Genomic DNA, 26,144 nt, shown 5'->3' on the forward strand with positions numbered 1-26,144 from the left:
AGAATATATTTTAAGACTTATTTATTTTTAATTGCGGAAACGAATTATTAAAATACAACTTTACAATATTTAATACCTCCTTTTTGATAACCGATCGGTTATAGGCGATTATGCAAACCAAATACCACCAACATTTAAAACAAAACCGTTTTCAGCTTTGCCTGAGTGATACATCCAACAAATTGTACTTAATGTTTTTACTATGGGAAAACCCCTACAAGACGTATTTAAAAATGTAGTCGACAAAAACCGAGTTGAGATTAAGGGGAAAATAATCAAATCACTCCTCTCTAAAAGCAAGATGCTCAGAAACCTAGAGTAGCTACAACATCTGAGAAAAAAACACCTAAAATGTTAGAATCGCTCTTTCCGTCAGAAAATTCTCAATGGCTAATATAGACACCGGTTGAGGACACGGGGAGACGTATTGATGTCGATACCGCCACCTAAAGAACAGGAGGAAAATCTGGTTTACTACTAAAAACCTGAAGCTTGATACTGATCTAAGAACCTTATAACCTACTATCGCCATTTAGAATACACTTAATTTCATCTCTAGAGGGTTTTTTTTAATGTCCCATAGGACGTTTCAAGGTTTTATAGTGTAAATTATACCATACAAAATATCAAGCTAGCAAATTCATTCAATTATAAACTGTAATTTGATGCCAAAAAAATAAAATTAACAAACGGTTAATTTATAGATCAAAAACAAATTTAAAAAAATAACTGTCACCTCACATATTTTACGAACTAAAAACGATTTTATTTCCAAAATTATTGTATGCAACAAAGAGTAACGTTTTAGACATCTGGTAATATTTTGAAAAAAATCGAATCTACAGTTTGATGATTGGCTTCAAACTAATTTCATGTTATAAGAAATATAGTTTTAAACATTCAGATGAATTTTGGGAGTTCACAGTTTTTCTTATAAAAATTAAAAACTTATGAAAAACATTACTAAAACTTGATATAAATAGATTTTCGATTCAAATGTCTTTTTAAAAATATAAAATACTGGCTTCAAATTAATAACATCTTATATAAAATATTGTTTTCGACATTTAGTGAATTTCGTATAAGATTCCAACTCTCAGTTTTTTCATAAAAAATAAAATCTACAGAGAATAATACTCAAAAGTTGTTGCATTCTCGATATCTTGTGCAAAAATGAAGGTATTGACTTCAAAACGGTTTTATTCTGTGTCAAATGTTCCCATGTGTATTTTTTTACATACAAAATATAATTTTTCAAGAAATACTACTAAAATTGGTAAAAATTGGTCTTCGGCTAAACATTTTGTTAGCAAAAATAGATTTTGAAATAAATTTTTAATTTACTTTTTTAACAAGAATAGAAACAAAATAGAAATGGTTTTTGACTCAAATATAAGGAGAACAAAGAAAGACATTGAATTCAAACGAATGAATATTTTTTTTAAAGTTTAATATTCAAAAATTAAAATTCAAATTTAAATTGGAGGTTGTAGGGGCGAGGACAGAGTGATGCACGAAATCGGCGTTCCACAACGTAAAGTCATGTGTGCTTTAAATCTCGAGCTCTAATTTTTTTACGAATGCAATGAATGAATTTGCCACATAGTTCCTATATGTCGCAAGTAAAAAATTACTTTAAAAACAGCAAATAGGAAGTGTGAAGCTCCTGGTTATTGAATATCTCCAATTAAACGAGACATTAGTTTTATTGACTCTCCGTTCTTCACGCTTCTATGCTACTAAGAAACACGATAACGGAGTAAATAAATTTAACATTTGGTGGACAGGGTAGGTTTTCCAAATAAAATTTTACTACCAAAAACAAAATCTTTCTGACTCTCCATGCGTCTCTGGGGTTACACTATAGAAATATTTAATAAAAAAAAGAGACTAGAATGCAAACAACACTGATAAGTGTTTTCTTAAAGTTTAACAAAATATTAATAACAAAATAATTTGTGAGAGATAAGAACATTTGAAGTCAGCATCTTTATTTGATCTAATAGTACTTGAGCCGAAAACCATTTCTTACAAATATATAATCTTTCTAAGAAATTAAATAAACATCAGCAACAACATTTTTTATCTGTTTTTTGTCCACATCTTTTTACCAATTTAAGTAGCATTTCTTTTATTGGATTTTTCTAAAAAAAAAAATATTATATATATATAGTATACAACGACATTAGCTATTGCATTGTTGTGTTAATCTTTTGTATCTCAATGTTCAGAGGTCTTACTGATTGAAATTGATTAATTGAAATATAAAGAGTTCTGACCCAGGTAAAATTAAACTTTCGAATGTTCTAATAATTTGTTTTTAATTTAAAAACGATAAAGTACTATAAGACATACATAAAGGTGTGATATCACTTGAATTAAGAAAAAATCCCACATAACATCAAATCTTATATCCTCACCACAGCAATTTAATAAAAAAAAAACTACATCTGTCAAAACAAGTAAATACACCGCATCAAATTGCTGTTGGATTTTACATTATTCATGGACCTAATGTCAAAATTACAAATACCATAATGTAAGAAATGGGTGTTGGAGGGTCAAACGTACAAAAGGTCTTTATATGGAGTGTCTTTGAAAGAGGGTCCTTTTCTACGAATAATGGAGATATGCTACTCTTTGAACGGGGCCTAAACGTAAGACCTAAACATAAACCGATTAAAGTTTTGATTCTGAATACATCTGAAAACGAAGAAAAAATGATGATGATGAATGTAAAAAAAAATGATTTTTAGTGGGATGATATTTTAAATTTCAACTCCGTAAGACTTAAGTCAGAGATCCATTGACAAATAGATTACAAAAATGCCTTTCTCCATAAAACTTGAACACTGTGGGAAACAAATTATTTTTACAAAAATCATTTATCGAATCAATAGAATCGACAATTAAGTGATGAAACTCGGGCAAGGTCACATGCAATAGCTATGTGTTCAAACAACAATTTAATTTTCGAGGCGTTTTATCCGAGCGACGAGTATTTTGAGAGTGCACGCATCATTCCACCAGAAGCATTCCTCTTCTCAGATAGATGCGGTCTGATACAGGATAGATTGGTAGTTCCGTTAATCTAGCTCATCAGACGAAGAACTGTGGATAGGCGACTCCTGTAAAATAGGGAAATCATTGCACAAGGTGGAGCAGAGCTCCTTCGGTTCGTAGGGCTATGGCCCAATGAGGCCGAACTTATAGGGTAAAGTGGGAGAATGGGGCTTAAAGTCTTGTCCGGCTTACATTCTTTTTTTATAATTTATAAATTTCATTCATGAGACCTCCACTGAAAATCGCGAACAAAAAGGTGCATTAATAAGCATTGTCCGGTATTGGGGTTAGTTAGGGTTAGGGACTTTGGTTTCTCGCTCTTCATGGGCTATTTACTCACAGGACACGGGTCCATAAATGCAATTTTGCATAGGAGGACACTTTCGACAACAGCGGAGTATTCCTGTGGTAGACTGTCCGCACTTATTATGAGATATTAGAAGTCTCTCTAGTATAGGCGTTATTAGACATGATGATAATTGGATATCATGGTGTCATTTCCATGTATTGGTGTTGCTATGATTACTGCCAGTATTCAACTGGTGGTCGCGCAGAGCAATATGAAGGCTCCCAGGCCTTGCGCAGTAAGGAGCCCATCTGGAAGTAACCTTCGCGGTTGCGGAGCTCCACTGGAAGCTATATTCTGGTACCACGGAAGACAGCAGCCCTGGTTCTTGTTGTTTCTAGAGTTTCATATACACTCGGCAACCTGATACCACCTGTCTGAGAGGTAGGCCCCCTAGTGGGAGTATCGTGCTAGCTGTGGTTGCCATATGCGGAACGAATGGCATTCTAAGGGTACTGTTTACCACCTAAGTCCCTTAGTATGCAAGAGGCGTTAGATAGGCCTCGCTCCTCAGGAAGGAGTGTAGTTCATGCCTGACACATGACTATACAATTGTACTGGGATAGTACTTGTACTATCCTGGGGTGTTGACCAACACTATTCTTGATTCCGATATTGTGGGTAGGCCCACTGTGAAATGAGTCCTAAACGGAAGGTGTTCACGTAAAGCGTATCAATAATATCTGTCCGGTATTACACGGCGAGATGGGTGGCAAAAAAGCAGAACCACTTTTTGCCGTTCACAAACAACTTTTTGCCAGATAAAAACATCATGCCGGTCCTTGAAAACGTCAAATTTGACAGATCATAGACAAGTTAAAAATAATCCATAATATTTGAAAAACTCTCGAAGACTAATTCTTGTCATGAAAAGTCCTTTCTTAAATAAGCGGTTTAGATTCTGTAGATTCTATCCTTGAAACTATTGGCACATAAGAATGATTGAGCCTTAAGTCACTAGGCCATAGTTCTCTAAAAAACGTTGCGCCACCTAATTTATTATATTTATGTAGCGTTCTTTATTTTTTTATAAGCTTAGTCTACTATTGCATGGTGTATCTTAAACACTCGACTTTGCAAGAGAAAAAAATCGTAAGCATGAGATGTTTAAAAGATTAACTATTTGACGTTTCTCTTTTAACTTATTCTATTTTTTTGGTATTCTGCTTGCCATTATTTCGTTGTTCGAAACTACTATAAGGGTAGATAAGCACAGAATAAATTTCAAAAGAAACGAGCACAGGCCAACTAGCACGGAAATGAAAAAATAAAGAGAAGTTTTAAATCGGATTCACTTTGCGCTTGGAACAGCGGACGAAATGAAACAACAAACAACAATTCGAAGAAGGCGCATGCCCTCCGTTTAATAAAAAAAAAAAAACACTGTATAAAGATACAAGCTGACCCGACACACGTTGTTTTGTCATATAAATAATTTTTAAAGAATATTTTGCTAGAAATAAAGTCTAGTGTAAAGTGGATGGTTCACTCGAAAGCACGGCACGTATAGTTGTCCATGTAAAAAAACATGAAATGCTCAAATATAAGCCGCAGGCAGGTGTCACTTGGCCTTGCGACTTATTGATAGTCATTGCCAATGCCAATCTTAATTAAAGATTAATTATGTTGCATCTTGAGATTTAATTCGTTGACATCCACATTTTTTGCTGCTATAGTGGCGATAATTTTAGGCACGCGTTGACCTCGTCAGCGTGTTTGTCTGAAGTCACGTGAAAGGATTAACAGAGTGCCGCCAAATAGTCTGCCGTTGTTTTTTATATCTTTCAATGTCCTGTTCATAGTGCATTCATCCCTGGTGATAATTTTACACTGTTTCATCACATGGATGATTGTTTTTTTTTCATATTGCACACTGCGCCTGGGTTTTTTGAATATTAAGTGGCAGTTTAAATACTGAATGAGCTGTTCCGCCTCCATCCATAAAGTTGCCGCAATCTCAAAAGATGCAACAGCCAATGCGATACCATTATCTGATCGTATTTAAGCAAGATTTAGCGAAATAAGGAATGTTTTGCCAGTATCACCTGGTGCATAAGAAAAAAGAATCCACCTTGTCCTGCTGAAGCTGCGAGCATGGTGTGGTCATAAATGGTACTTTTTTCTCCATTCATTAGTGAGACCTTGCGAGCGACAGTATTGTTTTATAGTTCACGATTCAATTCAGTGTCTATTAAATTAGATGCATTTCGATTTGGTGAATGCATACCGAAATGACTGAGTTGGCAATGATAATGTAAAAATCCTCAATAGCAATCAATGCTTCATTATCATTGCACATAGCGTCACTGAATACTTGCACTGTGTACCATGTTGATGTAAGTAAACCATAGCACTAAGAAATATACAAAATTGATAAGAACCTATACTCAGATCTACCAAATGTATATGCAAAATTTCATGGAAATTGGTTAAGCCGTTTCGGTGGAGTGTGGCAACTAACACTGTGACAGGAAAATTTTATATATTAGAAAATCCTTTGTACATTATCACCTTGCAAAACACATTTTTTTACATTTTTGTACTTGGAATGTCGATGAAAATATGTAAATTTCAACCAATTTGGCTTGTTTTTACGCATATGCACACAAGAGTAACTTATAAGTTTTGCGCGCAAACTAATGAATAAGGCGTTCTCTTTTGCTTGTGGGCAACCCAAGATGGCTAGCGAGTATTTAGACCTTCATATAGAGTGTTTTGTGATTTAATATCAGACTAGCCTATATTTACCCAGTCATTTCCTTAGTCTTTGTTTCTAATCTCAACCTCCAAAGTGGTAATAAGCCTTGTCCATAAGTTCGAGATAGAAAAATGTATTTCAGGATATTGGTTCATACATTTTTCATGGTTAGAAATCATTTATGATTTCAAATTTCGATCAACGTATCCAAAAAATAGTGCAATTTTCAACCTACATATACTTAAAAATAATAATAATAATAATTAAAATAATAATATTTAAAAAAAACAAAGTCGCATTTGTTTTAAACATTCCACATTCGAGTAGTACGGCCAAAGAACGAATCTCTACTTATTAAGTGAGCAGGCTTAGAATAAGCAAACCATTGTGATGTATGCTTTATGATATCCTTAGCGGTAGAAAGTTTATTTTCAAAAGCGGCAATGTAACTTCTACAAATAAATCACTGCCCCGGGCCCGAGGGAATTTTTGAAATAAACCAATAGTGAATGTAATTTACTACATGGCCCTCATAAGATCGATGATTGTTTACGGTTGTCCTGTGTTGTTGAACGTTGTCCCATCTCAGGTGAAAGAGACCGGATTGAACCGAACGCCCAAATCTTTTTACGCTTACTATTATTCACAGGAGTTCCTATATAACGGGCTTCAATTAATATAATTGACAAATTCCTGATAGAACCAACAATTCAATATTCGGGACGTTCTATTCAAACCACCGAAGAATGCTTTGAACGTTCAAGTTTGGGTGGCTTCATCCCACCCAGGGCATTCTTCCTTTTGGACTGGTATAGGGTCTGATACAGGACAGATTCTCAAGGCTAGAAATTTGTCAAAAAATTGGCAGTAAGTATATCAATATTTTATTTTGTTGACTAAATTTAATTTGGTAAAAGGAGCTTCCAATAATGATAATAATATTTGTTTTTAATAATTTGATCTAATTTATCTTAAAATCTCATTCTGCAGTAAGTACTGTATTGCAATGAGCAGGTTCAGATAACTTTAGGAGCTTAATTTGTCAACTACATTCTTTACACACAAACATTAACATTATTTAAAAAAAAACTCTTCAATCCATTATTTTGTACAAATTTGATAAAGGAATCCTTTTATGCATATCTACAAATAAAACAAAATAATTCATGGGCAAATAACAATAACATGAAGATAGCTTTACCGTAATTTGATTTTATTTTGAAAGACACGTGAGACCTATGGGAGGGGATGTCTTTTTCCTTCCGTGTAGGTGGGATGAGTATTTTTCTAAATAAAACAGTAAAAGGAAATCTTATGATATAACCTTCCAAGTCATGATAAATACAAAAACCCATTCTTTTATTCTGTTTTAAAATAAAAAAATAGTGCTATTCACTTCTTTACAAAATTATGCATAAGCTTGTAAAAAAATAATAATTTTTTTTTTCAAAATTATATGTGCTTAAGTATAATCTTGATTTTCAAAATTTTACGTTCATAACTATTTTACATACAAAAAAGTAAAACCGAATGCTAAGAAGCATCTTAAATTTTAGGACAGTAAAAAAAAAACTTTATTCCATTATTTAACAATTAATAAATTTACCAGTTGCCTGACTAAAAAATATTCATTTGTTATTTGATTAAGACTGTGTGGTATGCCCAGAAAATTAAAAGTTTAGAAAATTGTTTGCTTGTTTTATATTTCAAGTTCAATTCAAACTACTTTATTTGGAAATAAAATTAAAGAATAGGTTTAAGGCTTTTCAGAATGGTTCGTTCCATATCCCAAAAACCATTTGTATACATTTGTTTATACACAGATAATAATACAGAAAAGGCTCTAAAAATAAAGCCCCCAAAATATCTGACGAACCAATAACGCTAGCGACTTGAAAGAAATTGTATATAATTTTGAAAACAATTCAATTAACGATTTATAAATACAAAAAATGCTAATATTTTACAAAAAAAAAGGTTTTTATCTTCAACATAATTGTTTGAATACAAAAATAAAGCCTTGAAAATTTTGAGAAAAATCAAATTGACACTTTTTTACAAAAAATGAATCTTAAAAAAATATTACTGAAACTTATTAAAAATTGATTTTAGACTCAAATATCTTTTCAAAAATTAAAAATATTGGTTTCAAACTTGCATCTAATATAAAATATTGTTTCTGACATTCAGTCAAATTAAAATCTACAAAAATTAGTACGCAAAATTGGTAAAAATTGATATTCTATTCTTCATATCTCATGAAAATGATTAAATTCTGTGAAATTTTTTTTAGAAGTATCCAGTCTGTATTTGATTTCATAAAAAATAAAAACAAAAAATCCAATTAAAACTAGAAAAAATTGATTTTCAACTAAAAATCTCAAACAAAACTAGATTTTGAAATCAAACTATTACACCATATGCAAAACATTAGTGGAAATTTTATGTTACTTTTTTTAGAAAAAATCAACCGACAACTTAAAAAAAAAAAACATGTAAACCTACAAAACTAATAAGAAATGGTTTTCGACTCAAGTATTAGGAAAACATAGAAAGGTATTAAATTCAAATTATTTATCTGACACAAATTGTTATAAATCAATTAAAGTTAAAGTCTCAAGCAAGACAGCCAGCGACTTTTTTTATTGTTTTAATTGCTCTGTTTTAACGCATTTTTTTTAAATTGCCCCTTTGGCTTGAACTAGAGGGAATATGCCCCTTCTATACGATGTTTTGATGCCTTAACTTAATCTTTTTGGTGGACTTACACCAATCACCCTGTATAGGTAGAATTCAAATTTTAACGAAACTTGTTAATGTGATTAAACTCTAGTTAAATCACTTTGAATTCTCCATGAGTATAGTATACAAGAATCCTTAATCGGACCTGATAATTACACTTGCGAACTAGTTTCAGGTACAAGAAGCTTTTATTTTGCCGGTATATCACATACGAGCGAAAAACCCCCTTCTTTACAGTGGAAAATCGGACATAAACAAGTCATGATTTACATTTTTTGAAATTATTTTCATGTGTGATGTTTTGTTATGTATTGTGTATAGTGTACGCATTGTGTTCACCGAGCTCAGCATAAAAAAACCAACTAAGAGTATGTACCCATGATTTTTGTTTCTGTCTTGTCAACGGTCACCTGAATATCTTTTTCTTATTTTTCATTATATAAAACATTGTTTGTAATAACAGATAGGTATGTAAGTTCTTGCAGATGGCATGGAATATAAGTACGTGAACTTGCGCTTTTGTAATATTATTTTCACGCAAAAACAAAACTCGCGTTTTAACACTTTTGACTAAAAAAAAATCTTGAAAATACAAAGGTATTTTTGCAATTAAATATTTTTAATTTTAGAGTTATTTTTTTTTAATATGTATATACTCTATTAAAGCTATTTGAATCACTTGATACAAAATTAAACAAACACAAGAATTGTAAAATGGTTTAATATATGATGCTGTTTTGAAGATATCCTCTTAACGAATATTAAAACATTACAAAATACAAAGGAGGCAATGTTAGTTTAAATAAATACGTTTATAATTTTTAATAATTTTTTGAAACTTTTTTTATTTCATGTAAAAAAAAAGTGTGATGAAAAGTCAACAACACTGGCTCCAACACGCGAGACTAACTGTTGCTGCTGCCGATGCCTGGATAAGGTTTTTCCAAAGCTACACAATATCAAGGCATCAAGGAGAAATGTTATAGATCTATATTAAATTTAGATTACACACACTTACAAACATATGAATGGTATAGCTTTCGTTAAGGGATGTGTATTTTAATGGATTAAGGAAGAAGGAGCAAAGAGTATTGAGTATCCACAACATAAAAGCTGTTGCTTTGATATGCTGGGCACAAAAATAAACACAAAAACGTCAAATCAAGTCACGAGAAATTGTAAAGTTGTGTGAGAGAAAAAATTGTATACATGTGTACACTATAATATATATCGTAGCGAAATGTGATTTCGAAGTTGCGTTGGTTGTGTTAGGTTTTGCAGTCGCCATCTATCGGCGGTACAATAGAAAAATACAAAAACAATAATGTAAGCAGCAATGAGTTTGGGGTGGTGATGAATTACCAGGGATTTAGTTTCCACCCTCTCCCCACCGTGCTAAAATAAAATTATTATCATCCTCGTCCATCTCATAGAAACAGGGCCAGACCAGGCGCAGTAAAAACCATCACCACCACCAGCATACAGAAATTCTATCTCTGAAGGAGCGCATTAAGGCCCACAGTAGGAAAAAGTAACAGCAGGAAACTCATACAAAAAATCTATACACCATCCGGCTTCGGACTGAGAGTTGGAAGTGTTTCAATTTACAGCGCTGAATGTCACTCACTCACCAGGGAGGATTTCATGCCATATACTAAAGTCCATCAGGTTTACCAGGCCCTTATTTGAGCACAATTGTCGCAGACTTCTATTCCTCGTTTTGATTGGGGCTCGTAAAGTGGTATGTCGTAAGTCTTGATTTTGAACAGACGGTTCTGACAATTAAGTAAAAACTTTTATTTATTTTCTTCTTGCCTATACTTCAAAATTTCAACAAAGTATCATACGAGATTTTCATATGACAACTAAATTTTACAGGTATTTACAAAAATTATTGTCTCTAAAAGCATGAATCCTGATTATTAACTTATCAACATTTTGATAGATTAAAACGAAGTCCAGTTTACAATAGTTTTTAGTATTCGTCCAACAATACAATAGTTATTTCTTGAAGAATGCATATAATAAACATTGCTGCCATCAAAGACAATTAATTGGTAGATACTTGACACTGAAAAAATTCTATGAGTTGAAAAATATTACATTCGGCATTTTCTCATTTTAAAAAACGTTTGAAGGATCTAAAAACTGAGTACACTAAGCTTCAGTGTAGGGTTATTACTAACTTACTCGAAAAAATGATATTTTTTCAAACAAGTCAATTATATTGGCAAGAGAAATTGAAAGAGCAGATATACAATCAAACATTTAAGCTTAAGCTGTTTTCTATAGAGATGTTTTTGAGGACTTTAATCAATATATTAAAAAATAATAATACAATTATTTTGCATGAGAAGAAGTTTGAAGTCAATAATTTCTTTGTGCTCAAGATACTTGAGTCGTATATCCATTTTTACCAGTTTTAGGTAGTTTCTCCAGGTTTTCGTTTTTATTTTTTGTAAAAAAAATGTATCTCGAGTTTTTATTAAAAACTAAAAAAGTGTCAAAAACAATATTTTGTGCCAAACAAATTATTTTAAAGTTAATATTTTTATTTGCTTTAGAGATATTTGAGTCGAAAATCATTTCTTAACAAATTTAAGTGATATTTTTGTAATGTTTTTATTTTTGTACAAACACATTGCATATATGGGATTTTATGAAAAACCATTACCTGTTATCGACAACAATATTTTTTATGAAAAGCAGTAAAATTACTTACTACCGAGATGTACAGTGTCAAAAATCAATTTTTAGAAGTTTCAGTCATTAGGTAAGCAATTTCCTATATATTTATCAATTTATTAAGGAAGTCCAAAATGTTAAACCTTAGTTAACTAATAAATTGCTAATTGCCTTTTAATAAAAAAACGAGCATCATAATATGTTTAAAGTGGCAAGTCTTGAAAATAAGCAAAGCAACTACGCTTAAACGGACCTATTAAGTGGAATTCACAACTTTTGACTGGTCCATTTCATCCATACAGATGTCACATGGATTTAGCAAATCGGTAAAGGTAAAGTAGCTATTCCGTGATTTCAAATTTAAAAATAGTTATATTATTGTTATTAAGAAAGTGAGATGTAAAAATCATTTAAATTAGCTAAATCCACTATTTAGCCCCGTAAATTTTTAAAGTGGATTTAACACCTTGTTACTTCGTTTAAAATTTTGCGCTATTGCCTTTATTTCTCATCAAAAAAAAAAAAAATGTTTCTAAAAAAATTTGGCAGATAAATAATACGTTACACTTCGTTATATAAAATTAATTTGGAAGTGATATCAATTCCTGTTCGAAAAATATTCCATTGTTCAGTTTGTTTGTTTATAAAAAAACTTGTGTAAATAAATAATTAAAATTAGCTCCAAAATAATTGTATGCATCAAAGAACAACATTTTTGGCATCTCATAAAATTTAAAGAAAAATCTAAGTCATAGTTTTTTCACAAAAACTAAAAATCTACAAAAAATTCTACCAAAAACTGGATAAAATAGCCTTTCGACTTGAATGCCTTTGCATTTTCAACAATCAAAAGTGTTGGCTTCAAAAAAATGTTATCTTATAAAAAAAAAACATTATTTTTAGCATTTGGTAAAATAAAAAATAAGAATCAAATTGACAGTTTTCTTATCAGAAATAAAAAATACACACATTTGATAAAGCCTGATTTTCGGCTCTAATCTTGCAAGAATAAATTATTGTAATTCTGGAAAAAATATTTCATTCCATTCAAAATATTGTTGTTAACTGAAGGAAATTTTCTTAGAGAAAAACAACCGGCGTTATTTTCATAAGAAATATAAACTTTCAAAAAATGCTACTATGAATTAGTTTTCGGCTTAAATACCTCCCGAACAAAACAGACATTTAAATAAAACTTAAAAACATTTTTGCTAACTTTAAGTTAATTTCGTAGACAAATATAATTTACAACTTTTTTTACAAAAACTCTTGAGTTTACAAAAACAACTATAAACTGGTACCAAATTTTTCGACTCTAGTATCTTGAGAACAATTTAAGATATTGACCACAAAATGTTTTATCTTACAGAATAAAAAAATAGGTGGCGCAGCAGGGCGTAAAGAACAAGGGCATAGGACTTACAACTCTCAACCACTCATGTTTGCGAGTATTTTCAGAGATGGAGACGGCTATTTTAAGAAAGCTCTTTTCTTGACAACAATTTATCTTGGAAGATTTGTCAAAACCTCGCAAAATTTGCTGTTCAAAAATAAAAAAATCGAATCTTCCCAGTGTTAGTTGCCATACTCCTCCGAAACGGCTTAACCAGAGAATAGGTTTTTATCTATTTTTATATTCGTAAGAGCTATGGTTAAATTGCATCAACATCGTACACGGTGCAACGGTCTTACAATGTTATTCAGTGACGCTATGTACAATGATAATGAAGCTTTGCATTATCATTGCTAACTTACCACTCAGTCATTTTGGTATGCATTCACCAACTCGAATTTTATCTTATTTAAAAGACACTAAATAAAATCGTGAACTACAATAGAATACTGTAGAAATGGCAGCGATTATTGCTAATGAATGAAGAACAAAGAACCAATTTTTATAACACCATGATCGAAGTTCCGGCAGGACAAGGATTTTAACAGGACATTGAAAGATTTACAAAACAATGACAGGCTATTTGGCAACACTCTGTCACTCCTTTCAGGTGATATCAGACAAATACTTAACGTTATTCCGCGTTCAACGTACGCCGATGAGATTAACGCGTGCTTAAAATTATCGCCACTGCGGCGCGGCGGCGGGCGTAATGTGAAAAAAGTACAACTGAAAGTAAATATGAGTGTTCAAATGCTTCAGGATCCATCTACTAAAACATTCTTAAAACAACTATTAAATATAGGCGACGGAAAAGTTAAAACAGATGAAACTAGGTCCATAAAATTACCGGTCGATTTGTGCACGATTATTGATTCACAGGATACTCTCATTGACCAGATATTTCCCAATGTACACAGACAATATACAAATCATGACTGTCTGGCAGCAAAATCAATTTTAGCAGCAAAAAATGTGGATGTCAACGAATTAGATCTCAAGACGATACCAGGAGACTTGGTGTCATACAAATCTATTGATAAAGTTTGTTCGGTGATTTGTTATTTTTATATTTTCTCAGCGTTTACAGCGCTCTATTTGTCTACCACGTGTATACCATATCCTTACACACTTGCAATAAGTTATTTATTTCTATCAAAATATTCTCTAGAAATTATTTATATGACAATACAACGTATGTTGGGTCAGCTAGTTATATTATAATTTTTCTCAGGAACTAATGAACTGATTTCAATAAATGTTTTTCTGCACAAATCCTAATAATATTTGATGAAAAAAAGTGTCACCATTTTCGTTTTTGATTTTTAAAAAAAATATTACATTTGTTTACAATTTTTTTGAAAATGGTACCTGCATCTTTCTGCTTTATTATCGGTATAGAACAAATATTTGAAAAGGATATCCCTTCCAGTTCTTGAGATATGTACGAAGAAAAAAGCTTCACGAACATAGGGACGTTCGAACTTAGAGACCTTAAAACGTCGAGATATGTACAAATTTCAATTTTACAAATTGGACCGATGCAACAACTTCCTAGAAGTTACAAAAATTTCATTCTCAAGTAGCAATCAAGTAAGCTTTTCATTTGTTTTCATCGTTTTTAAATGTATGTGATGCTTGAGAATTATACAAATTAAATTCTCTTCTTAGATTTTTCACAGCAATAGTGAACAATTTTTGTGAAAAATGTTTGCTTTCTTTTCTGAGAATACGGTAATCGCTAAGATCTTAGAAATATAAACTGGCCAATTATTACTAAATGACTTTTTCTTGAGTTTTACAAAAATATGTTGAAAACTTTTAAAACACAAAAGAATGTCAGTTGCATTGATTGGGAAATAAAAAGTATTTCAACTGCGTAACAACGAACGGCCTACTTTTTAGAAAAACTAATTTCCGAGCAAAATAAAAAATTCAATCACTCCCTATCGGAGATACTTGCTTTCATAAAAAGTAGAAAAGAATGTTTCATGTCACTTTACAAAAAGTTCTTTTTTTTTATTAGAATTAAAGCTTAGATTAATTTCAAATCTGTCATTTTGCTAATGCGGTAAATGATATTCACATTTTTAATTTCCACCAAGCTTTTCATACATGTAAGGTAATTCAACTCAACTCAGTTCAACTCCATTGCACAATTTCCAATAACTATTTTCCAAATAACGGCTATCAAGGTGAAGTTTTTAGTTGGCTCCAATACTATCGAAATAAAAATAACACGTTACTTGTCATGTGATGATATTCCTACTTTACCATATATTTTTTTAAAACATCATTAGCTTTTATAATAAGGTAATCAAAAAAACTGGCTTTCTTGAAATTGACATACATACATATTGTTCCTGTTGTGAAAGTTTCTCTTTTGACTATGACCTTACACAGATCAAATTCGATAGTCAAATGTTAGCCAATAATAATACCTGGTATAGAGGAACAAGGGCTTAAGACCTTGGAAGTTTCTTTTTACAAAATTTTGAAATCTATTTTAGATTTAAAAAAGGCATTCTTTTCCGAGATTCAATTCTTGCTTTTATAAGTCCATCACGTCTTATTGGGGTACAAACAGCAGCCGAAGTTTCAGTTACGAGCTTAATTCACCGCTCCGTTGCTTGAGTGTGGTGAGGATAACACTTTATGTAAGGAAGAATAAGAGTTTAAATCAATTTAATATCAAGAACACATTCACTAATGACTTCAAGACGGATATTTTACAATATTGGTGAGACACACAAAATAATCCCATTTCAGTCTGTAATCCTTAGCATTAAAATTGAATTTTGGTAAAACGAAAGACCACATTGATTTTGACAAATTTGAAACAAGTACCGTTGATCAGTCCTGATGGTTTGATATACCTGGAAGGTTTCATTCGATTGTCCGAAATAACACTACTGGCAAGTTGTCACAGTCTTTCAACTTGTTTCCCAAAGCGCCTATAAATCTATGTGGTACGGTCGTAGTTCCATCGAGATGCTGAAATAAGTGTCTTAATGTCAGTTCATTAGCATTCAATTGGCATATGAACCATTATTGCAACGGTTTTCCTAGCTTTAGTTCCAACCGACAAATCACACCTCACTTGGAACCGGTGTTTACAACTGTACCATAGCTTCCAATAACTACAACTCCAGCCTTAACAATCTCTGTTTCATCGAAGAAACCTTTTAATTTTGTACTTACGGTTTCATCTTTTCCACTTGGAAGTCAGAGATGTCTTAATTATTCATATCCAGGCTCTTTCAATAGACTCAAATGCTCTTCAACAACAACCTTCCTTCTTTTATCTGTCTTTTCGTCGATTGAAATAAATTCCAAATTGCAGCTCTTAGAAAGACATCGACAAGGAAGATAGAGATGCCCTCTCTTCTCACGAGAGGTCTGATTTTGTGCCTATCTACAACATTGGCAAAATCATTCCATTATCTTGAAGAGTTGCCGAAAAAATTGCTGATGCTGCCCTCTCTGAAATCCCAAATCTGTCAAGAGTTATTACAACTGCTGAAAAGTTTATAACTTTCTGTGTGTTTAAATTTTCTGGACAGATTGGAATTGCCGACTGATATAATCATGTTAGAGTAAGATTTGTAGTCTCATTTCTTCAACTTCAGTAACATCTTCTTTTTCTCTGAAGGCTTTTTGTAATCTGCTTTGTCACTCTGACTTCGACATTGCTTACAATCATTTTTCGTTGGGTTCGTTAAATAAAAATAAATTGGGTGGCGCAACATTCCGTTTGAGAACTAGGGCCTAGTGACTGACGACTCTCAACCATTCCATGTGCGAGTACTGTTGTCAGGGATGGAAGGGACCTACAGTTTTAAGCCGAATTCGAACGGCAAATTTGAGAAAGCACTTTTCATGACAAGAATTACTCTTGGAGAATTTTTCAACTCCTCACAAGAGGCAATACCCGTGAAAAAAAAACTTTAGGTGGCATAGGCAGGGATCGAACCCAAGACCTCTCGCATGACAGTTCATCGCACTAAACATCATGGGTATTCGGGTACGTTGGGTTCGTTGGTCCATCAAAAATTGTCTTTTTTCCATTGGTACTTTGAATTGTTTCCACATTGACATAAATTAAAATCTTAACATTTGCAAATCAAACAGACACCGAGAATTTTCTTTGAAAGTTTGAATACGATGCTTGTACGAATCTACGTCTTTTCTAGAAGGGTTTCAATAAAATACGCGTTTTATCATGATAATTTTTTATTTTATTCCAAATCGAACTTAACTTGATCAATTTGTTACTGATTTCATCACAAATATTCGAAACCGAGTTCTTGAATTCTTTTGGTTTTTATATGTTGTAAGTTCATTTTTAAGTAAGTCTCTTCCAGACCCAAAAACAAAACATATCAAATCACTCCGTAAAACCGACATTTGAGAACAAAAATATAGCACACGTCAACCTTAATGAAAATAGGCTTTTTTTGACAGAGATACGGGTTGCTCCGGTTTTTTGTTTTCAATATTTTTCAATTTTTCAATGCTCAGGTGCTGTTCTGGTTGATTTGGAAAAGGCCTTTGACACCGTATGATTAGAGGGTCTTTACCTAAAACTGAGCAGGCTTGGCGTAAGCAATCCATTGTTGTATATACTTTATGATATGCTTTATGATATGCTTAACGGAAAATAAAAGTGCAGAAGTCGGAGACAATTCTGCTCCCGGTTCCGTTGGCTAGCGCAAGATGGTCATCGTTGATCTTCATGGGAGGCGATTAACAAACAAAAGTGTAGTCCAGTACCTCGGTATCTGGTTAGATCAGTATTTATATTTTGACAGACATATACATGCCTTCGCTCTGACGAAACGGCTGTTTTTCAGCAATCGGCTTGACCCAAGAGTGAAGGTAATTTGCTACATTGCCCTCATGCGGCCGATGATCGTTTATGGTTGTCCTGTGTGGTTCAACATTGCCCCTTCCCAGATGAAGAAGTTTCGGGTGTTCGAGCGGCAGTGTTTACGAAGCAGTGCCGATTTAAATCGAACAGCCAAATTTTCTTTCGTGCACTACTATTCTAACGAGGTCCTATACAAAGAGGCTCAAATCAATAAAATTGACAACTTCTTGATAAAACTTGCTCGAGGTCACATTGCAAGAGCTATATCGGCGACTCCCATACAAACGGGAGTTGTCGTGGGCTTGTGGCGTGTTCCCCACAAGATCGTGCAATCAGTTTTTATATAGTTATGTCAAGTCGCTGGTCTAGACTAATGAGACGATAGATGCCTTGGAAGATAATATATGGGGCGTAATTAGTGACATACTGCCCCAAATGCTTTAAAAAGTGGTTGAAAATGTTGGTTCCCGGCTGGAATTTATTCAAACTAGCCGCAGCGGCTACTTGCCCAAAATCGAACGAAACCCTTATATTTATAATAGAGTCTAAAAACAACCTTTATTGCTTATTTGATGATCTCAAAAACCCACCAAAACAATGCACAATTGTTGAGTAGGAAGTATAAAGACTTAAGAATCAGGCATGAAATAGTGATATCGTAATGCTTTTACTTATAGTAAACTTATATAAAAAGAACTGACAAAAACCATTTAAAAAATAAAGCATTGGTAACATCAACTCGTACATCCATTATCGAACTTACCCAATTAAAGGAGTTTTCAAATTAAGGAAACCATTCAGTTTCCTGTTGATATTATTTTGTATTGGTGTTGATTGCTGTGGTAGTGGGGGCGGCTTCAATGGTTGTGCAGGTTCTTGTTGAATCTCTTGTGTGGCTGAATGTGGCAAGCTAAGGGTATTAATAAAAAAAGTAATTAACACATATTTGAAATAGAAATTCTTGTCGAGTTTTGATTTACTAATTACGAAAATATTAGTCTTTTCTATTCAGATTTAGATATGTAAGATTGGCATATTTTAAAGACAAATGTACACATAATGCATAATGCCTGTGAAGTTCACACCAAGTCGCAAATTTGTCTATACTTTGTCTAATAAAAATTGTCAGAACAGGCCTTACGAGCAAAGCAGCACCTGATGTACCCTCGGGAAAAAAGCCACTAAAAAAATGTGTAACCCAGTGACATTTCTCAAAGAATTGTTTCTACAAAAAGTTATACAATAAGTAGTATCCCAGTGCTGGCTGATGGGATACTGACAATAATTAATAATATCTTCATCTCAACAGAGTTACCATTATCATTCTTAATAGCAAAAAAAAGAGCGTATACAGCGGATTTGTTAAGGAGCTTTTGGCGTTTGAAGCTTTTGAGAACAAAATCCTGTCAAAGAATTTTTAATTTTAAACAAAGAAATTGATTTTATAAAACCTTTCATCGTATTCATAAGATGCAAATCTCCTAATACAAAAAAAAATATATGATAGTTGCAGATTTCAAATTATTAAATAATGCTAAAACACCAAAATTTTTTAGGTTTTCCAATTCAGAAACTGAAATAAATTGACCTTATCTTTATTTCCGGATTTGGGACGACACCAATCCACGATTGATGAGGTGTCAATGCATCTAAATAAACTTAATGATTAGTGTGGATTTTGGGCTGAAGGCATCATCGGTCCACACTTCTTTGAAAATGCTTCTGGCCAGGATCACCGACAACTATGATATTTTGCGCAAGTGGTTACATGGAATGGTTATCGAGAAAGTGTGATTTGATACCTTTAGACTTTTTCTTGTGGGGGCTTTAAATCGAACAGCTATCCTTTTATGAACACACACATTTATGGCATATTTTATATGACTATACTTACTATATGTACATGTATCTATTATATAAACCATAATTTAATTGTTTTTCTTACCGCATACTATAATTACTCGAATCTTCATCTTCATTTGGCTCTATAAATTGTAATTGGGAACGTTTATGTCGCCACCATAAATAGCCACCAGCCAGGAAAAGAGATATCGCGATGATGATTCCCAGTGTTGCCAAGCATCCTATTAGTATTATACTTGTCATTGCTGTAGAATTGTAAATAGAAAAATGTTGTTAAAATATTTTAAAAAATTATACTTAAATTTTAAAAATTTCAGGGCCCTAAATATGCTAAGTAAGATCTATAATTGTTTAGTTTCCTAGAAAAACAAATTCAGTTGTTCTTCCCAACATAACCTATAAAATCACGAACGCTTCGATCATCATATATTTTTAAGACAGTATAAAAGCTCGTGCGGAAATTTATTGAAATTATTGAAAGCGGTTAATTAGTTCTTGAGAAAACTTTAAAACAAAATAAAAGTTATATAAGGGGTATATATATATTTTTTCAGAGCTGAAAGTAATTTGATGCTAGCGCTCTTAAGAAAGTTGTTAACAATAGATTTTAATTTGTTGTCAATATTAATAAAGAAATAAATAAATAAATATTTTTTTAAACTCGAATTTTCAATTTTGACCAAAATATTTGTATGTTATTTTTAATCTTTAAAAAATTAAAAAGAGAGCCTAACGCGAATCGTGACTAATTAAATTGAAATGCTTATTTCTTTTAAAGTAAAACTACCTTCCATATGAAAACATTCCATTATTGAAGAGTTAAAACACAATCGTTTAGAGTTTTTTGCATTTCACGCAGAAATGTAAGAAATTGCTTTGAAACGTAGCTTTTTCCCAAAAATATTATACTCGTATATAGTTTTCTTGTTTCTTTTTCTATTAATGCGTAGAACGCTACAAAAATCCAAAAAATGAGAGAGGAAGTGATATGAAAACCTTTCGGGCTTTTTTGACGTAGTTTTTTTAATTCAATTTTGGGGAGTAAATTATTATTATCGCTATAAGTCTGCTTACTCGTAGATGCTAGGAATTATTTTGATCTTCAAGGAGTCAACAAAACTTAAAATTTGTAGAAAAAAAATGTTTGGTTCTTGAATTTAAGGAAATCGGTACATTTAAGTATATAACTTCTCTAAATATTAAATAAAAATAAATTAAGGTTAACGAATAAGTTGAGAAGAACATTTTATGTTGTACTCACAAATTACGCGTTTAAGAATCTCATCATTTCAAATCTCAAAAGATTCAAAGCCTTTATATCAATAGATATGAAACTTTCCTCATGTTTTTCAATTTGCCATTAATTTAACAAAAGTATCACTTTATTTTTTCACTTTCGTATTTATTTAGTTCAATACTGAATGAAATAAATGCACGATTGGGTCACTAGAACTTGCTTATGCCTTCCAAAAGGTATGTTGAAAAATATTTATTGTACTTTAAGATTTAAAAATGCAAAACAAGGTTTTTTATTTTCAACAAAAACCTAGATTAACTTATTTTTTTGAAAAATCAATGGAGCGCTTTTTAATTGATTTTTACATACAACATTTTTAAATTTTTCTTATGAATATACATTTTAGGAGTTTTGTAATAAAAATCAATACACTTTTAAAAATAAAAAAAATATTTACATTCTTGAGAAAACTTAGAAAAAAGTAACGGTCTTTTGGATCAATACCGGAATATGGTTTTATTGTAAAAAGAAGCCAAATTTAGAAAAAAAATGTAGAAAGTTTTAAGAAAATGTATTGGTTAACTTATAAAAAATTCAAATTTTCGATTTTTAACCGAAAAATTGTATGGAGACAGCTGCTATTTTTTGTATTAAAAAATGAAAAAAAAAACGACTTACGCTAACCGGCTTAAAACCTTAATTTCCCAGTTTGAACTTAATTGACATTAGGCTTTGAGATGTAGGGGCCAGGACAGACAGGCAGACGGACGGAATTGGAGGACCCATTTTTTGTCGACTTTTCTACCATCGTAATGTCATGTTTCATTAAAAGCTCGAGTTAGAAATTTGTTTCCGAATTTTAGACGTACCTAATTGAAGACGGTGATTTTAATTCTATTCGTATCCATGCAAAACGTAATAAGTTATTTTTTAAAACTAATCTGCTAACATAGATATTTATATCAAAAATGTATCTTTTTACCAGCTTACAACAGAGGTCCCAAATGACACCCTTCTGGAAGACCTGAGGAAACACAAATTGCTAATGAGACTGTATCATCATTGAAAATATGTTGAGTTCTTATAGACGCGGTGAAATCCATGTCCTAGGTTTTCCAAATTCCTTTACTTTGTCGAAGGCTTCTGCAAAATCAGCAGGTATACATTACATGGGTTTGGTATCGTTTTTCAAGTTTATTGAGAATGAATTTTAAAAATCAGCAGACATAATCTGTGTATAGGAACAGAGTCTTCAATTCTGTTGTTTAATTTATTTAAAAATTAAAAGAAAGAAATTAAGGAAGAATGTCGCCGAAAATGCCACTTACGCTATGAAGGCGATGCAAGCAGTTCTTCTTCACTTCTGATGTGGTTTTATCTATAAGCCTTACATATGTATATGCTTCAGTATAATTTACGTTTCTAGGTGGTATTTGAACTTACTTAAGTCTTCAATCAAGAGTGTTCAAATTGATTTTGGATGATATTATCGTTGTATTATTTAGGTCGCTTGAGTATCGCCTACCTTTTTTGACCCTGTTTTACCGTTATATTAACGGATAACAATGTAGCATGTACCCGTGGCGTGATGGTTAGTGCTAGGAACTGCATAAACTTGTTCATTTAAGTAAAGGTTAGCTCTTTATAATTCGATGTTCTTATTTTTATATTTTTTAAACGCTTCAGATAAATTAAATTGGTCCAAAGATTTCATTTGTGTGGTAAATTGATAGCAAAATTTTATGTGAGCATATGTAAATTGACATTTCAGCTTATAGGCAAACCAGATTTACAATTTTGTATTTATACAAAGCTAGGTTTCCGGCCTTCATGTAATCGTATGTAACAACAAAGAACAATATCTAAAACATTAAGCATGTTCGAAGTTCGATGTTCGCTATATTCATATCCCGCATTTTCCCAAAGCGAAGCCTCCACTTAGGAACTTTCTACTGATCCGAAAAATTCGGACAGTTATTGTATCAAAGGCTTCGTAGCTACCACGAAATAGATTTATTTTGTAACATAGCGGACCAACTATTTGTGTTGGCGTTTCCTGTCAGCAACATATTAGTTTTGATAAGAATAATGAAGAAAATGTCTGTCAGACAATTGATGTAATTGGCCTTTTTGCAATCGTAGTATTCAAAAATGTGTGGTAGGTAAGTTAACAATATATACTGAGGGAATACATGCATAGTAATATAATAACAACATTTTTGGGGGATTATTTCCTGTAGCTCTAGCTTTGTCACATTTTGTAAATATCACTTTTTATCAGACCAGCAGAATGGAATTTAGAAAATCTAAAATCAAGAGTTCCATCAAAAATGATTGTGTTTATGTGTGTGTGACATTAAACAAAAAAGAACTTCTTTTGGAACAACTCTTTCTAATTACAGGATAAAAACTATAGATCTATGAACCCGCTGCAGGACAACTCCTATTCAAACAATACAACAAAAACACTTTCATTTTTAAATAACAATCAAAATTGCCTAGTTTACTTAAAACGGCAAAAATATAACTGGGACCAAAATGTCTACGAATGAAAATCAAAATAACTGAATTGCAGCTATCCTTTTTGGCAGCTACCGAAAGTTAAATAGGAACCTCCAAAAATCACAAACCATTCGACGTCGGATACCTACATAATTAAAAACAAAACAAAATAACTAACAATTAAAAATACTCAAACCGGCTGTCCTCATTTTTAGTTTTTAAACTACCTATAATGTGTATATGCATTTTTCATAAAAACGAATCTTAGCATTTTGGGATCTTATAATAAGGATTTGTAAAAAAGTTGAAAGGAAATAAAAAACAAACTTACCTTTTTTCTTCTGTTGGATCTCAAGCAATATGCATATATTTCCTTGAACCGTTTTCTACTTTTAAGAAAACAAAGTGATTCTACTAATTTATTCCTGCTGTCAATGGAATATAAAATAGTTTTGTTACATGTTTTGTGACTTCTGGAATTTGATTAGTTTAACATTCGATTAAAATCTGGAGAATATTTGTTGCTTATCATTTTGTTTTGTTCTTTCACAAAAATTCATTTGATTAATATATGAAATTAAATTTATGTGTCGCACTTATGGAGGCACTAATATATCGATTATATTTTAATATTATTATAATTCCATGAGTTGTGGGTACATAGTTAAATTTTCCAAAATACGATTTCTTACTATTTTATGTTCTTTTTCACAATATTTTTTTTTTGTTCAGAATGTATATTTTATTAATTGTAAATATTAATCATTTAACATTTGAGTAATAATTCTCTTAAAACAGAATGCAATATAACAATGTAAGTCTTGGATTATAAATACAAATGTTTGTTTTAATTTTCTACTTAACACTAATTCGTTGAATTTTAAATTTTGTATGTATTTTATATTTTTCTAATTTGTTTGTTTGTTTTTTTTTTTGTTTTTTTAATTTTGTTTGTGCTTCGCAAACCTAGTCCAAGAAATATAATTTAAATTTAAGCTATACGTTTGTCCGATTTATTAAAAACATCTTTAGAATATTTATGGGTATTATTATCGACGTATTTTTTAGGTTTATGATATTAAAAGATTATTAACACCGCATAAGCAAATAAAAGAAAAACATATTTCAAACCACTCAACAACCAAAAATATTGTCGCGCCGTTGTTCCACTTTAATTTTTGTTTTACACAAATGTTTTTTTTTCGTTTTAAATATTACTTTGATTGAGAGTGTTGTTTATTAAATTAACTTTCTTTTAACTAGAAATCACACTATTGTTCACCTTCGGGATATGCCGTTTAGTTGTATATTCTAAAAATATAAAATTTTTGGTATACGTGTTAATGTTTAGTCGGCGATATTTTAAAATGAAATAATTAAAAAAAAAAGTGTAACATTAAATTCAGCTTTAGACAACAATCTTACACGAAATTAATAATAAATTTCCTGAGAACATGTTATATTTCATTAATCAATCATACTGTCACAGAGATAGAAACATAATAATATTTCAAATCCAGAAAATACTTAAAAAAAGAAAGAATACATCCTCTCTATGCTTTTTTCAATCAAATTTATAAAAGATATGTTGACATGATACGCCCGCTTTTTTGTATTTCACCTTAAAGTATGCACAATGCTTTCACTCTTAATTATATGAATTCTACATTTTTGTTCTTTTTCTTTGTTATGTAAAAAAAATATTAAGTTCAAACTTTGTTCCGATAAGAATAGAAATATTTTATAAAGAGTTGACTTCCTATTCGGGAAAGATATATAAAATTCCAAGTACATACGATAATAAAAATAGACACGTCCTAAAACTTTCAATAATAATTTTAAAAATTTTTTCTGAGATTCAACAAAACCATATGTAAACGTTATTAAAATAAAAGATGTATCTTTTTTAATTATTATTTTCGTTAAGCTCCTTTTTTATTAAAAATTCTCGAATCAAATGTAATTTATTGTCGGTGGTATTTTTTATCATGTCATGGAAGAAAATGGAAATAAAAAATGGACAACAATAAAGCCGAATTCTTAATATCTCACCGACCTAACTGATTATGACTTACAAAAAAAGAGTTACGAAATGTTTGTCCTCTTTAATAGAAAAAGTATGTACAGAATTGAATGTTGGTATAGATTGTTGGAAAAAATTATGTCAGCTCCCTTGCCTATGCAATGAAAGGGATGAAGCACGTTACCACAACTGAGTTCTCATTTTCATTGAATTTTCCATTAAATGTTAGGTTTGTTGGATTTTTAGTTAACTAGTACTCTTGATACATACAATAATGTGTTATTTGCTACCAAGTCATATATGAAAATTCTTTCCTACTATTGTACTGTTATTGCAGCTCGTAAGTACTGCGTTTTGTGAAAAATATGTGTTACTATTTACCTTGTTTTTTAACTAAATTAAGGGTGAAAGCTGTTTTAACTTTTTACTCATGGCAGTAAGTGTAAAATTAACCATATTAAATTAAATAGGTATTCCCTCAGAATTTAAACATTTCTTCAAATTTGTGTATTTTTTAAATTTTAAGAAATTGTTTGTTTTTTTTTTTTTAATTTTGAAGTATGAAATTTTAACATCGTTTTAACCTTTAAAGAAACTAACTTACTTTAGAAACAAATATAAAGAAATTACGAAGATAATTTTTCTCAATTTAGAAATAAAAATTGTAATATCTCATGGTTTGTATTGATAAGAATAAAAACTCTAAAAACATACTCTTAAGA

General features: G+C 31.4%; 1 protein-coding gene across 7 annotated transcripts in view; it reads right to left on the bottom strand.

Annotated features, from left to right (window-relative positions):
• LOC129953205 (synaptotagmin-7) overlaps positions 1-25,606 on the bottom strand; it is a 45,305-nt gene extending 19,699 nt beyond the window's left edge. For 2 of the 7 annotated variants that reach the window (XM_056066145.1, XM_056066139.1), the window contains exons 1-4: positions 24,825-25,449; positions 23,731-24,710; positions 19,743-19,905; positions 18,561-18,707 (exon numbers count right to left, since the gene is read on the bottom strand). In XM_056066145.1, the coding sequence (XP_055922120.1) occupies positions 18,561-18,707; positions 19,743-19,903 (308 nt within the window). In that variant the 5' untranslated portion in view covers positions 19,904-19,905; positions 23,731-24,710; positions 24,825-25,449. The other 5 variants (XM_056066140.1, XM_056066141.1, XM_056066144.1 and 2 more) reach the window with 5 other exon arrangements.
• Positions 25,607-26,144: the final 538 nt, after the last annotated feature.

Source organism: Eupeodes corollae, chromosome X (assembly GCF_945859685.1).
Source record: "Eupeodes corollae chromosome X, idEupCoro1.1, whole genome shotgun sequence".
Taxonomy (NCBI): Eukaryota; Metazoa; Arthropoda; class Insecta; order Diptera; family Syrphidae; genus Eupeodes; species Eupeodes corollae.